General features: G+C 52.0%; 1 protein-coding gene across 7 annotated transcripts in view; it reads left to right on the top strand.

Annotated features, from left to right (window-relative positions):
* The window catches only part of Nav1 (neuron navigator 1), a 252,363-nt gene that overhangs the window by 88,990 nt on the left and 149,196 nt on the right, over nt 1-14,177 (top strand). For 6 of the 7 annotated variants that reach the window (XM_063272611.1, XM_063272612.1, XM_063272610.1 and 3 more), the window contains 1 exon segment: nt 10,510-11,310. The exons of the other annotated variant lie outside the window; for it this stretch is intronic. In XM_063272611.1, the coding sequence (XP_063128681.1) occupies nt 10,510-11,310 (801 nt within the window). 7 annotated transcript variants of the gene reach the window in all.

Raw genomic sequence — 14,177 nt, 5'->3', positions numbered from 1 at the left:
CCAGCAGCCCCTGCCCAAGGAATGATCCTGCCCACCATTAAGTTAGGTCTTCCCAGACTCTGTATGTCTAGAGGCCTGTCTCCCTGGAAATTCTAAATCTTTGTCAAATTTGTTTGTGATTTATTTATTATATATAAGTACACTGTAGCTGTCCTCAGACACACCAGAAGAGGGCATCAGATCACATTACAGATGGTTGTGAGCCACCATGTGGTTGCTGGGAATTGAACTTAGGACCTCTGGAAGAGCAGTTGGTGCTCTTAACCATTGAGTCATCTCTTCAAACCAGTCTTTGTCAAGTTTCACGGCATCATCATAAGTCATCTGTGGCCATCCCCCTTCATCTGGGTCCTTGCTACTTCCTTGGAACTAGAGACTAGATGCTTTCCTCTATGCTTTTCCTGGGAATGATGCCCCCGCCCTCATCCCCAGATCCTGTATGTCTGAGACTTGGCTGCTATAGGGAGAGTCACTCTTTAACTGTCGGCAACTGCTAGAGTTATTTATTTATTGATTGATTGATTGGTGTTGTTGGTTTTTGTTTTGTTTTGTCTTTGATTTTCTCAGAAGCCCCAGCCCCTTGTTCAGCTTGTGTGGACCAGTGGCCCATGGGGGACAGACTGAGCATAAAAGAACGACCTAATCTTAGGGACTTCCCCAGACTGGCTCTGCCCTGCCCAGTGAAGGCTGGCCAGCTGCCTTAGCACCTCTGTACTGTGGTCTTCTCGGAAATCCCAGGGTGGGTAAGGAGCCACGGGGGCTCAAGGAGTCAAAGCTTCCTCATCCTGGTGCTGCACAGAAACTGGACTACAGCCTCTCACATCCCACACGGTCCCCTTAGCAAGAGGGTTAGAGCCCCTGGCTCTGCCTGTCCAGGCTGCTCAGCAGACTTACAGAGAAGGAGCTCCGGGACAAGTAGCTGAAGAGAAAGGTAGCAGACACAAGGGCCATGAGCATAGGTACTATCTTCTGTGTGACCTCGAGGGGACAGGAGGCTGAGACTTTGGAGGAAGCTAAGGTAGGGCCAGTGAGTTCCTGGTCACTTGCTTCAGAGCAGCCAAAAGTCCTGGGAACAAAAGAAAGTAAAAAAAAAAACAAAAAACAAAAAAAAAACAAACAAACAAACAAACAAAAAACACCTGGATATATCTTCTTTTGTTTTATTTTCTTGAGACAGGACCTCACTGTGTAGCACTTGCTAGTCTGGAACTTGCTGTGCAGACAGACAGACCAGACTGTTCTGGACCTCACAGAGACCTGCCTGCCTCTGCCTCCCAAGTGTTGGAATTCCAGACATGAACCCTGTACCCTCTTTTAAGGATTTCACTGCCACTGACCGCAGATATACAAACTGAGAGTGTTCTGCAGTGTAAATGGGGTCAGATAGATAAGAGAACTTCTAAATTGAAGGAGAACTCAACCTCAGTGGAAGTGGAAGCTGGGTATATGGATCCTAGGATTCCATACTAAACAGGTCCAATCAGGAGCAGGATTCTGTGAGCTCATTGCATCCTCCCCGCTGTAGAAGCGACGTCCATTATGAGGCAGGAGGAAGTGCTGAAATGGCAAGCTCCCAGTGGTAAGACTGGATTCTAAAAAGGTGAAGACCGCCCACAGCTCTAAAAGTCCCGCCCACTGCACCGAGAACTATTTCCAGGATTTGCAGAGCTATTTTTCTGCACCAATTGCCAGTGATACCGGTTAAAAATAATTGAAATGCAAATCCATGGCAGCCCTCTATGGAATACTATGCCTTACTGAGAAATCTAACAAAAAACGCTAACAGGAGGTGTCAGCGACCAGTGAGAGCAGCCACAGCATGGGAGTGTCTTTTGAGGGCAGTACTTGGCCAAGTGGCTCTAAGCAGTGTCTTGGTCACATCCTGTTAAGGTTTCTTTATTCATACAGTTATCTTTAACTGTTTGGAGCTCCTGAACCTCCTTAAGAAACTGATGGGCAGTGTGTCTCAGAGACAAATGACTGTCATCTATCTGGGCATGTGGCTGACATCTGGTGACTCGGTCTGCTGACCTCCTAAATCTGGTCTGTGGATACAGATCATAACATTATTTTCTGTGGTAGGATGTCATCAATGGGTTGGCAAGACAGCCTCAGCTGTGGGCCTTGTGTTTTCCTTCTGTTTGGGGGTTTACTTGGCCCAAGTGAGGCAATAGGGTTTATTACAAATAGGTCAGTTATTCCCGGGAGGGAAAAGTTGCATAAGATTATCTCTAAGGTCCCATGTAACCTTGTGATTCAGCAGCGTGAGACAAGTAACGTTGCATGGAGGATCTGCTTTGACTCTTGGTTAGATAATAAAAAAAATACTCGCCCAAGTATTTTGCCTGCTTCTACTGAATATATGGTGCGCGCGCGCGCGTGTGTGGGCACACACACTCACACACACACACACACACACACACACACACACACACACACACTTCACTCTCCTCTCCCTTTGCTTGCCTCATGCCCATAGTTGCCGTGACAACCAATTTAGGATGGTCTTGGTCTATGGACCATGTTATCTAGGTGGTACAGAGCTCATCCGAGGCCCAGTGTGCAAGGGCCAGTGAAGCTGTGTGTGTGTGTGTGTGTGTGTGTGTGTGTATGGGACAGTTGCCATGGTAACAGATAGGACATATCCAGGTGGAAACATCTGAACTTCTTGTTGGTCAGAGAAGCAAGGGGATGTGGTTTGTAAATGAGTTCAATTTCAGACCTGGCTCTACATTAGGTGTTTCTTCCAGCTTCTCCCGGAAGTCCTAAGAGCAGAGGAAGTGGAGATTCTACATCCTCCCACACTACCTAATTTACAGGACCAGTGGCGGTGCAGAGAATACAGTCGTCTAATGTCGTGTAGCAAGGACTAATCGGAAGCTTGCGGGAAGCGTTAGGGTCACTGGGATTGCGAAGGACAGAGTTCACCAAGCCAAGACAAGTAGAGACTGGTGGTACTGTATGCTACTTCCTCTGTCCATGGGATGGTTCCCCTCTCGCTCCCCATTCCCAAGATTCAGTAGGCCAGGTTTACTGTGACTGTGGTCCAGGAGCTACTCTAACCTCCGGTACAGCAAGTATAGGGGTTACAGCATCTCATCAGTAGGACCATGGACTTTCTTGTTATGGGGGCTCCATGCTTCTTGGAATAGTATGCAGTACAAAGCAGGTCTCCAAATACAGCTGCATGTTGACAAAGGTTAGTGTGGAAGGCTGTAGGCCCCTCACGGGCCTGCACTCGAGGTCTAATTTTCTCAGGTACCTCCAGTGTGGTCTTGGGCAAGTTTCTTTCTCCATAAAATGAAGGTAACGATACTCCCTGATACACAGGGTTTATAAGGTACACAACGAATACGAGAGGGCCCGGGTATGTGGTGTCCGTGGGGTCTCCTGCCCTCAGTTCAGCAAACCTCAGTGTGCTATCACCTTCTGTCTTCTATAGTAAGATTTCAATTCAGTGGTGGGAGAGGGTCTGGCTTAGGATGCAGCTAAGCAGAGTGTGATTCCATGGCTCCTGACTACATCAGCAGGGAGGAGAGGCTCAAAATTGTGCGGGGCAGTCAAAAAGGGATTTCTGAGCAAGGGGGCCTTGCGAGATGTATTGGACTTTATCACATAGAGAAAGGCTTGGCAAAGCAAAGGTATGGGGGTTGGTGGGGGAGAATTAGACCTGGGAAGAGGCAGGTAGAGAAGTATTAGGGGCCACGGTTGCCAGGAGACAAAGTCAGAGCTATGGAGGTCTTGCATATTGGACAGCACAGGCCCACTCGATAGCTAGGCCCCCCAAGGGTGGAGTGGTCCTTACCTTGAAAGGCTATCCAGACCACCAAGTTGCAGATCTTCCTCCTGAAGATCACAGAGCTGTGGCTATGAGGAGAGGAAGGCCTCTATGCCCTCGGACCCTGAGTCCACACTTCTACCTCCAGGACTGCCCCCGGAGAACCAGCCACCAGGAAGAAAGACCCCATGTATAAGCATGGGCCCGGGAACACTTGGCGAAAACTAGGAACAGCACAGTACAGCCCAGAGCTAGGTTCTGCTGGCCCCAGACATTCTACCCATGGGGTTCCTGAGGAACCCATGACTGGAGGACGGGCCTGCCCTTACACAGTAGGTCTGGAACAGGCTCTTTTGAACCCTGTTCCCTCAGGTTTTGCAGACCTGTAGAAGAGGGCCAATACCTCTTCATCCTTAAAGAGACATTCTCTAGTGGCTTCAGGTCCTGTCTCCCTGTGTGATGAGAAATGACTTGGTTTTCTTCTCCAGGCCTCCTCTCTCATCCCTGTGTTATTCCCTATCCTGTCGGTATTAGGGCTCGGAGGAGGGAGGAGTGGGAGGCCAGGCAGCTGAGAGATCAAGGAATGTGTGCAGCAGCTGATGGTTGATCCACATTTCTGTCCTCTTGGGATTGGGGCAGGGTTGGGAGCAGGGTGGGGGTTAGGCTCTAGAACCCTGGTTCTGTTACCATTCTTTCATCTCAAGCCGTTTTCCCTGACAGGCAGGCAGATCACAGTTTCTCCCCTAAACTCACACATCTGACCTTTGAGCCTAGAATGATAATCTATAATCCCTGAGCTCAGGGAGTCTGTAGGACTAGAGAGGGGGATGCCAGGGACTTGCACAGAACACAGTAATTTCTTCTCTACCAGTTCTATTGCAAAACAAAGCTAGCAGCTGGGCTGTTGGCAAGCAAGCAGAACAATCTAACAGGACTTCCTGGGGGTTAGCGTGCTAGGGTGACTGTGTGACACCACTGTTTGTCATTAACTTTTTCTTATGCACATAGGAGTAGATGGTGAGCCCTAGTCCTAATTTAGTGCTTAAACATGTACCAGACAGTCTGGGCTGTGAGGATACCTGTGGCCTTGCTTACCCCTTTCTTTCAGACGTGTAGCAGAACTCCCCCATACTTTTGAATACGGCAGAAGTTTGAGGCACATGAAGAAGTCTTCTAGCTAGATTTCCCAAGGTCATTCCCAAAGATATGGGGTTTCCTTTGAAAGGGACAAGGACAGATTCTATGGCCTCCCCCTGTCCCAGGGCTGCTGAGAAGTGAGAAAAGATGTTACTGGGATTGCATCCCAGAGGCCTGGCTCCCACTCCGAGCTCCAGCTGTGCTGTCTCTCACCACAGGGTACTGAGAGGTCAACCCTGTTTACAGCCCCCCCCCCCCCCCCCCGCACATCTGCTGTGAGTCACGCATTCATTCATTGAATTAGTCGTCACTCAGCAAATATTCCTGAGAGCCTACTACGTGCACGGGACTTCAATCGCCTTTGAAGCCTAGCTCAACCAAAAATGGATTCTCGAGAAACACAAACAGATGATGAATGACAGCTACAGATGTTAAGGGATCATCAAAGTGGCTGCAGTGAACGGTGGGGCAGGTTGGGGATGCCATCCTTAAAGGAGGGGCATTGGCCTTCACAAAGGGTTGAGCAAAGCTGGGTCTGGTAGCACACGTGCAATTTCAGCATTCAGAAAAGTCTAAGGCAGAAGGATATTAAGTTCAAGGCTAGCTTGGTGAGACCTTGTCTCAAGAAAGAAAAAAAATAACACCCATCCAAGAGCTGTACAGGCCCCAAATATTAATTCTTGACCTCCCCTTTCCTGCACACCCAGATTTAGCCCATGAGCAGATTCTAATGACTCTGCTGCGGTATGCCATTGCTGGTCACTCTTGCAACCACTGTCTCCACCACTGTCTTTCGGCAGGGTTCACCATTCAGCCAAGGACCAGTACAGTTTGCCTCTACATGAGACTCAAAAGGAAGCCAGGTCTCTCTCTCCCTGACCTGCCAGTGTTATTCTGAATGACATCTGTATATAAAGACCCCAAAAGCCCTCTGTGTCCCGCCCCTCCTCACCTCTCTCCCCCAACTTCCTGCAGCCTCCCTGCTTCTTTCTCTCTAACGTCTCACCTTCCTTGTTGACTTTCAAAAAATACACCATGAATTTCTTATTTTCATCCCAGCTCTGTGTCTCCTTAGCATTTTTTTAAAGATTTATTCATTTATTATATATAAGCACACTGTAGCTGTCTTCAGACACACCAGAAGAGGGCATCAGGTCCCATTACAGATGGTTGTGAGCGACCATGTGGTTGCTGGGATTTGAACTCAGGACCTCGGGAAGAGCAGTCGGTGCTCTAACCGCTGAGCCATCTCTCCAGCCCTTAGCATTTTTTTTTTTAAACATCCATTTTGTGTGTGTGTCTGTGGGAACTTAGAGGACAACTCTTAGGAGTCAGCTCCACGATGTGGGTTCTGGGCATGGAACGGAAGTTGTCAAGCCAGTTAGTGGCAGGTGTGCTTGCCCGCTGAGCTATCCTGTTGGTCCCTCCTTAGAGCTTTGAAGTAGCCGGTATCTCTAGCCAATCTGTTGTCTGTCTTTTCCCACGGAGGAAAAGGGTTTGTTTTGTGTTTTGTTAAATCCCCAACATCTATCCCAGCGGACCTGAACCAGCATGAGTAACCAAGAGCTGTCTTTCTAGAGACGTTGTGCTCACACATCAGCTGTTTCCACAGTCTTTGGCCTGGCCTTGCCCACCTACTGTGGGGTAGAGTGACTTAGGGAAATGACCTGGTAGAAGGAAGTGGGGAGCAGCATTCTACAGAGACAGGGGCATGTCAGAATCTTCTTGGAAAGTTACAAAGAAGGTTATCAAAGAGGGATGAGCACAGCAAGCCTTAAAGGCGAGCCTGTCACTCTTTGGGGTTGATGGCTCCAGGACCTAGCCTGGGATGGGCCAGGCTTGCAGGCACTCATGGTTGGGTTTCTCGTCTTTGTTCTCCAGCTCCTGACTCTGGGCACTGAAACAAGAGTGCTGTCAGTCCCCAAACTCTGTCCTGGGTTCAGCCCCCCACTACTCTCGTCCTTACATTCCTTCCCCCAAGGTCACCTTTCAAGGTCATCAGGTCAGGAAGAGCCCAGCTCTCATTTCTACCTTCTTCTCCCTTCCACTGCCTTTGCCCCAGCTCTGCTAACACCGTCCCAAGAAGCAGCGGAGCCCCAGACCACCCACCACCCCGGTGTTACAACATCATTTCCAGTCCCAGGGGTGTGAGAATGTAGAGTTCCCCACAGTGTGCCTCTCCCTGGCCCCACACCTACATCTCCATTCCTTACATTGCTTCAAGCTATCAGTCAGCAGACATGGTTGAATTGCACATCCTCATCCCAGCACAGAAATGGGTAGAAACGGGGCATTGAGTTACAGGAGAGCTAGGGACTGAAGATATAAATGATCCCAAACCAGCCTCTTTCCCCACCTCCCCAGTAGGAACTGGCAGGAGCCAGCCCTCAGGTCACTGACATCAGTAGCACCCTTTGTCTACCCAGTCCACTCCTCCCCCCAACCCCCATCTTGCAGTCCCTTGAGGATCACTGGCCTCCATGCAATGAGACATTTGAGACCTGGCATTTTCACAGGGTGGCAAAGGGAGAAATAGCTGAGTCTGAGGGGCTCGGGGCTGATCTTGGGGACAGTAGGGCATGGCAGAACCCTCTCTTTTTAGGAATCACTGGAGGGAACACTCTGTACATCTTGGCTTTATCGACAGATGCCAGGATGGCTGTTGCCACGGCAGCAGAGCATCCTCCCTACAGAAGAGGACGGTTGGGAAACGCTGGGGATGTGAAAAGAATGAGAAAGAGTGAGACGGAGGTGTGTTGGAGCCTTGGGGTATTCCAAGACGGTGTGTGGAGGGACCACTACCTGGCCATGGCCAAACCCTTTAAAGACAGGAGGAAGACTGCTCTCAAGAAGCCTGGCAACGAGTCAGTTTGTGACATTGTGCATAGATAGTATTTTACATTTCAGAAACCAACAGGTGACATGCTGTGTGGGAGGGGAGGGACCCCAGGCTTAGAAGGTAGAAAAGGGAGGTGCCTCCCTTCTGGTAAGAACAGATACTGACTTGATTTCAGCCAAGAGGCTGAGGAACGATCTTTCCTTCATCTGGTCTGTCTTATTCTGTAGAGAAGCAGAATTTCAGGGGCTGTTTACTGGAGGAAGGAAAGGGACTGAGATTTGGGGAATACAACATCCCGTGAGAGACGGCCTAGAGGAACAAAGAGGATACAGAGAAGAGGAGGAAGACATAAGCCGACACACGGGATCAAGTGAGGGAATGAGGCAACCATGGAGGAAGGAAGGTCAGGTCCCGGGGGCAGTGGGCATCCGGAGCAAAGGAAATGCAGGTGGATAGAACAACTCATGGACTAGGGCCTCACAAAATGCTGAAGGCTTTCCTACAGACAGGCACGTCAGAGAGGAAGGGTCAGGTTGAGCCAGGAGTATTGGCTGCAGCAGTAGACACGAGTGGATGGACATGGTGTTGTTCAGTCAGGATGGTCACCAGAGGAGAAGAATTTTTATGCCGGGTGTTGGGGAATTATCAATAACAATCAACAACTTAGTGAATCAGCCCACAGGCCTCCATTGGTTTCCAAATTGCAATTTGTAGACAAAGCAACATCCCTGTGCGGTTGGGTCAGAGCATTTATTGTATAAATAATAATTGTATAAATTACAGAATGGCAGCTAGAACAGAATGAGAACTTTACAAATGATGGTTTCTTCCCATAATCCTACCACTCTGGGGGGTCGAAGCAGGAGGATCCCAAGGTCCAGTGGTTTGTGACACTCTTACACGTCATCTGTGGGATCAGAGAAGCTCTAGCTCTTGAACTAGGAGCTGATGTTCAGGTATAACCATGAGTGTTTGTGTGTTCTGTGACATTGTCCATGCTTGCGCATAGTCTACCTGGATAGCCCTCAACTGGGCTATCCAGTTGACCAGCTTCAGATTTCTCGTAGGCTTGGCTCCAACTCTGAGTTTCCAAAGATCGGGACTTAGGGCCTCTGAGGACAGTCTGCCTGGTGACTCTCAACACCCAGACCTCTGCCTGCACACTGAGGCGGCACCTCCTGTCATTGCTGTAACTAGAACACAACATGACCACGCCTGTCTTCCAGAGACAAGTGGGTGACACTGCATCTTCCCTGGGACAAAGTTATTTCCCCAAGTCTTGGGTTGTCTGCCTTGAATCCCTGCCAGACATTAAGTTCCTGATGCGTAGACACTCTTCATCTTTCTCTGGATCTCCAAGGTCAGCTAAAAGTCCACAGTTCTCTTGCCAAGCACCTCTCTGCCCAATAATCCCATACTCCGCACCGTGCTAAACGCAGCCTGTCTGCTACAGTCTCTGTCCTAGAAAGCTTTATAGAATCTCAATCCAGCCCCGGGGTCATGGAAGTTAGAGTATCCTGGGCTCTAGTCAGCACCCCAGTGTCCAGCATTCAGGCCTCAGAGCCTGAGTTGTTAATACCTACTCTGGGATAGCATGGCACTTGGAGAGCTCCTATCCTGTTCAGACATATCCAGGATCTTTTAAATCGGTTCTGCAGCTCTGCCAAGGGACCTAGACTAACTCTGCTCTGAGTCCTTAGTGTCCCAAAACCCTTTTAACTGGGGAGCTAGTATTATAACCTTTGTAAGAGGAACTGAGACTCAATGACTTTGACAAGGTCACGTGATCAAGTGGAATGGAGACTCAGACTCCTGCTCCCAAGGGTTAGCCTCTTCAACACCTCAGTTCCCCTTCCCTGTCAACCCTGGGCTCTGTCTAAAGCACCCTGTCCTGCCCTGTGTCCCTTCTGGGTGTAGGAGGGCAAACTGTATCTTAGAAACTGAAGAGAATTTCTGAGGGAAACCAAAGGTTTGTGGGAACTTCCTTCAGACTCTGCTAGTTTCTACCCAAGACCTACAGGGCCACTCTTTCTTCTGGGTCTAAGACACCCTTTCCCAGCACCTTCACTTGTACCCCTTAGTCTCCCCTCCTCCACTCATGCTTTTTCCCAGATGCAGCAGGGAACCTTCTACCCCATCTGTCTGTAGAAAGCAAGGAGAAAAACTGGTGGGATCCTCTCTGTGCCCCCAGGGCTCAGCTCACAGACACCTCCCCCTCCCGAGCCAGAAATAGACACACTCTCTCCCCTACCTCCCTCCCCCTGCGCACACTCCACCCCTCCTCCTGTTTGCTCCCCGCCTTCCCCCTCCCCTCTTTCGCTGGGAGCTGCAGCCCGCAGCCTCTCGAGCTGGAGGGAGGAGTGTAGAGAGGGCGCTGCCCGGGAGTGTGCAGCCCGCAGCACGGATCGGCAGCCGGGGTACCGAGACGAGATACCAGCATCACAGCACGTCCCGGCTTTGATGGAGCCGCTGATCTTCTATCGTTCCTTTGACTGATTTAAATTTTTTAATTTATATTCTCCCCGCCCCGCCCCTTTTCCTTCGACCCCGCCCCATCAACCCGCTATTTCCTTGCCTTTTCCTCTTCCCGGGCTCCCTTCTCCGCATTTCTTCCCCTTCCCCTTCGCCCTCCGCTCGCCCCCTTGCTCCCTCCCCTTCCTCTCCCCTTCCTCCGCGGTTTCTTCCGTCCTCCCCCCCCCAACCCGCCCCCTCCTCTCCCGGCGCTCCCGCCCCCTCCCCCGCCCCGTGCCTGCAGACGCGCGGATCGTCCATGCGCTCCTCACAGGCAGAATGCTGGGCAGCAGCGTCAAGAGCGTGCAGCCCGAGGTGGAGCTGAGCGGCGGCAGCGGCAGCGGCGGCGACGAGGGTGCGGACGAGCCTCGGGGAGCCAGCAGAAAGGCAGCTGCGGCGGACGGGAGAGGCATGCTGCCCAAGCGCGCCAAGGCGGCAGGCAGCAGTGGCAGTATGGCCAAGGCCAGTGCAGCGGAGCTGAAGGTCTTCAAGTCCGGCAGCGTGGACAGTCGTGTTCCCGGCGGGCTGCCTGTCTCCAACCTGCGCAAACAGAAGTCGCTCACCAACCTCTCGTTTCTCACGGACTCCGAGAAAAAGCTGCAACTGTATGAGCCTGAGTGGAGCGATGATATGGCCAAGGCACCCAAGGGTTTGGGCAAATTGGGGCCCAAGGGCCGCGAGACTCCTCTGATGTCCAAGACACTGTCCAAGTCTGAGCATTCGCTCTTCCAGCCCAAAGGTGGCCCTGCGGGCGGCGCCAAGACCCCACTGGCACCGCTAGCACCCAGCCTAGGCAAACCTAGCCGGATCCCTCGGGGACCCTATGCAGAGGTCAAGCCTCTCAGCAAGGCGCCCGAGGCAGCGGTGAGCGATGATGGCAAATCGGATGACGAGCTACTTTCCAGCAAGGCTAAGGCGCAAAAGGGCTCAGGGACTGTGCCCTCTGCCAAGGGCCAGGAGGAGCGGGCCTTCCTCAAGGTGGACCCCGAGCTTGTGGTTACCGTGCTGGGCGACCTGGAGCAGCTACTCTTCAGCCAAATGCTAGGTAAGTCTTGCCGCCCCGCCCCACCCCGCCCCTGGTTTTCTCCTGGCCAGCTTCAGGGAGAGGTGGTGAAAGCGAAGCTTTCCAAACCCTTTCTCCCCTTATAGCGATCACTGGCCAGGTTAGGAGAGGCATTACTGCCCAGATGTGCAGAGCTGGCCTACCTCCAGCTGTGTCTGGCTAACGTGTGTGTCTTAAAGATGTCGCTGATGGGAGCCTGGGTTCTGCTGTGGCCTGTTGTAAGTGAGGGTGGACAATGGGGACGGGAGACTTGGGTGCTTAGAAATCATTAGCTTCCCTGAATTTTGAAGTCCGTAGTCCTAATATGGCAAACGGCGGTGAGGTTGGTAGAAACACCAGCTGAGGAGTGGTCTGCGCTGAGTAACACAGCATCCAGCATGGCTAGGAAAGCCTTGGTAAGAGCCCAGATCTAGGGCAAAGATGTGAGGAAAGCAGATGTAAGGGCTAGTTGGTCCTTGGAGCAGAGCTGAGGCTCCACTTCCTCTGTGAATCCCGGGTGGGAGCTTGAGTCGGATTTCCCCGGGTGTGGGGGACCTGGCAACAAGAAGAGTCTGGGGCCAGGGAGTCGGGCGAGCAGCCAGCTGTGTGCATCTGGATACACGTCCTTTCCCCCAGCCCCAAGCAGTCACCCCTGTCCCCCTAAAAGGTCTGGGCTTTTGCAAGGAGACTCCGGAGAAGCCTTTGCCCTTTGGCTAATGAAAGCCAAGCTGGCGGGAAGGGAGGGACAAAGCTTCCTCGGTGGAGGAAGCCAGAGAGCTGCTCCATTGTTCTCCAAGCCTGAACAGTCCGAGGAAAAAATCCAGAGCCAGCCCGGGAACCGTGTTTTCTTTCTGTGGAGCCCCTGTCCTCAGACAGGGATACATGGAGGATGTGCCTAACAAGGCTGCTGTGCCTTGGAAACTGGCACTGGCAGTCCAGGAGCTGTAGGAGACCGGCTGCTAGCCACCTTAAGTGCACAGACTTGTTGCAGTGGATATGGGTCCTCAGGCGTCAAAGCCCAGGGACCCCATCTTCCTGGGTACCTTGTAGGCGGGTACCGGCTCTGCTGGGGGCTGGGAAGGGGCGTGTCCTGAGCGTGTGAAAGGGCGGGGCCAAGAGGAGGGTGGCGGTCCAAGTGACCATATTGATGGAGAGAGAAGCTAATGCTGGTCCAAGGCCCCTGGAGAATGCTGAAGGAAACCTGTTCGGCCTGCTGCAGTCATCCTGAGACCTCCCCCCACCCCACCCCACCCCCAGCTGTGGGGTGCTGAGGGTCTGTTGAACAGGGATTCCACCTCTGACACAGATAGCTCTCTCTGGTAGAGGCAGTCAGAAGACTGAACAAGGGCAAAGGGAGGAAAACTGCCTTGTGCCTTTAGGCTGCCCCCAAATTTCGATTTGACAGTGGAAAGGAGGGATAGGGTGGAGTGTATAGAGGTGACAGGCAGAAGTGCCACCTTATTGCCTGTTGAGTGTATCAGAGATCCTGCCCTCAAGCAGCTTGCCATTCAAAGGGCTTAGACAGTAAGGGCAACAGAACACTTGGCACCAGGAGGGCTATGTGGGGGAGGAAAACTGGACTGGGGTCTGGAGAGGGACGGAAAAGGGGGGGCCTGTCTTAGGCCTCACTGGAGGAGGTGGCCGTGGAATTGGGCCTTGAGACATGGGGCTATCTTGGAATGAATGAACATCATCTGAAAGGACTGAGGGGGAAAGGGTCTTCATACGCTTCAGGCACGGGAAGATGAGTGTTGGAGTAGAGGGCACAGCCCCATTTTCAAGGTCAGGGCTTCCCCTGTTTGGGGTTGGTTAGTTAATCTAGCCCTCTTTCCCTAGTCAAGGCATTTCCCACACTGACCATAAAAGGCCTCTTAGCTGCTTCTCAAGAAGGGTCACCACGGAAACTCTGAAAGATGGTCCTAGAGCAGGTTCGGAGCAGGAGAGGAAGAGAACTTGAGCTGTGCTCTCTTAGTCCTGCCTAGGTGTCCTTTCTAGGACACTCCAGCACACTTCCAGGAGATCACTTAACAATTATGGGGGTTTGGGGGCCGGGGAACTCCTCCCTTTCTAGCTGGTCAGATGCTGGGCCAAAGCCAAGAGCCTGCTGCTTGAGCAGAAGAATCCTCAATTGCTGCTCTTTTGTGGAACACCTAAGAGGAGGAGGAGCCCACAGGTGTGGAAGGGTCTGATGGAGGTGTGTGTACTGGCCTTGGGCCAGCAGAGCCATTCCAGTGGCCTCCTAGAGAGCGATGGAGGTTCGCTCTCAGGTGGAGGAGAGAGGTGGGAAGTCTGCAGAGGTCGCCATGTGGCCTCTGGGTGAGAAGACCAAGATACAGTGGCATCAGGCCCCAGAATACACTGTCTGGAATCAGTTGATAGGAGGCAGTTGTTGACTCTAGGCCAAGCCTTTTTCCTATGTGAAGATGAGGAAGACACCAGGAGGCGTAAGGAAGAAGGTGGGGAAGGTGGGCATCCCAGGGCCTGTACAAGTATGCCCAGGGTTAGGGAAGGCCCTTGGTGTGCAGCACAGAGGCATCTGGGGACAAGGCTGTTATGATGTCTCCGAATGGCTAAAGTCATGGAGTTTTTGCTCCCGCCCATGAGGCCCAGTGTCAGCTCATACACATTCCCTGTGCTGTCTCAGACCCGACTCTACAGGTAAAGGGCAGGGAGCTGGGGCAGCCTCAAGTGAGAGCCTTTCTGGAATGAAGGGGAAGCACTGAAATCTGGTCATCCCTTTCCAGTCTCACCTGGGTTGCAGATGATCTAAACAAGCTCTCTGTCCCTTCCCTAACCCGAAGCTGCCGAGTATGGTCTCCCTGGAGAGTGCTGGAAGCATAGAAGGCTGAGGGCCCGTCCCAGGGGAAATA

The sequence above is a fragment of the Rattus norvegicus genome, chromosome 13, assembly GCF_036323735.1.
Source record: "Rattus norvegicus strain BN/NHsdMcwi chromosome 13, GRCr8, whole genome shotgun sequence".
Classification (NCBI taxonomy): Eukaryota; Metazoa; Chordata; class Mammalia; order Rodentia; family Muridae; genus Rattus; species Rattus norvegicus.
Note: the sequence above shows the minus strand (reverse complement) of the source record. Positions and strands in the feature narration are given on the sequence as shown.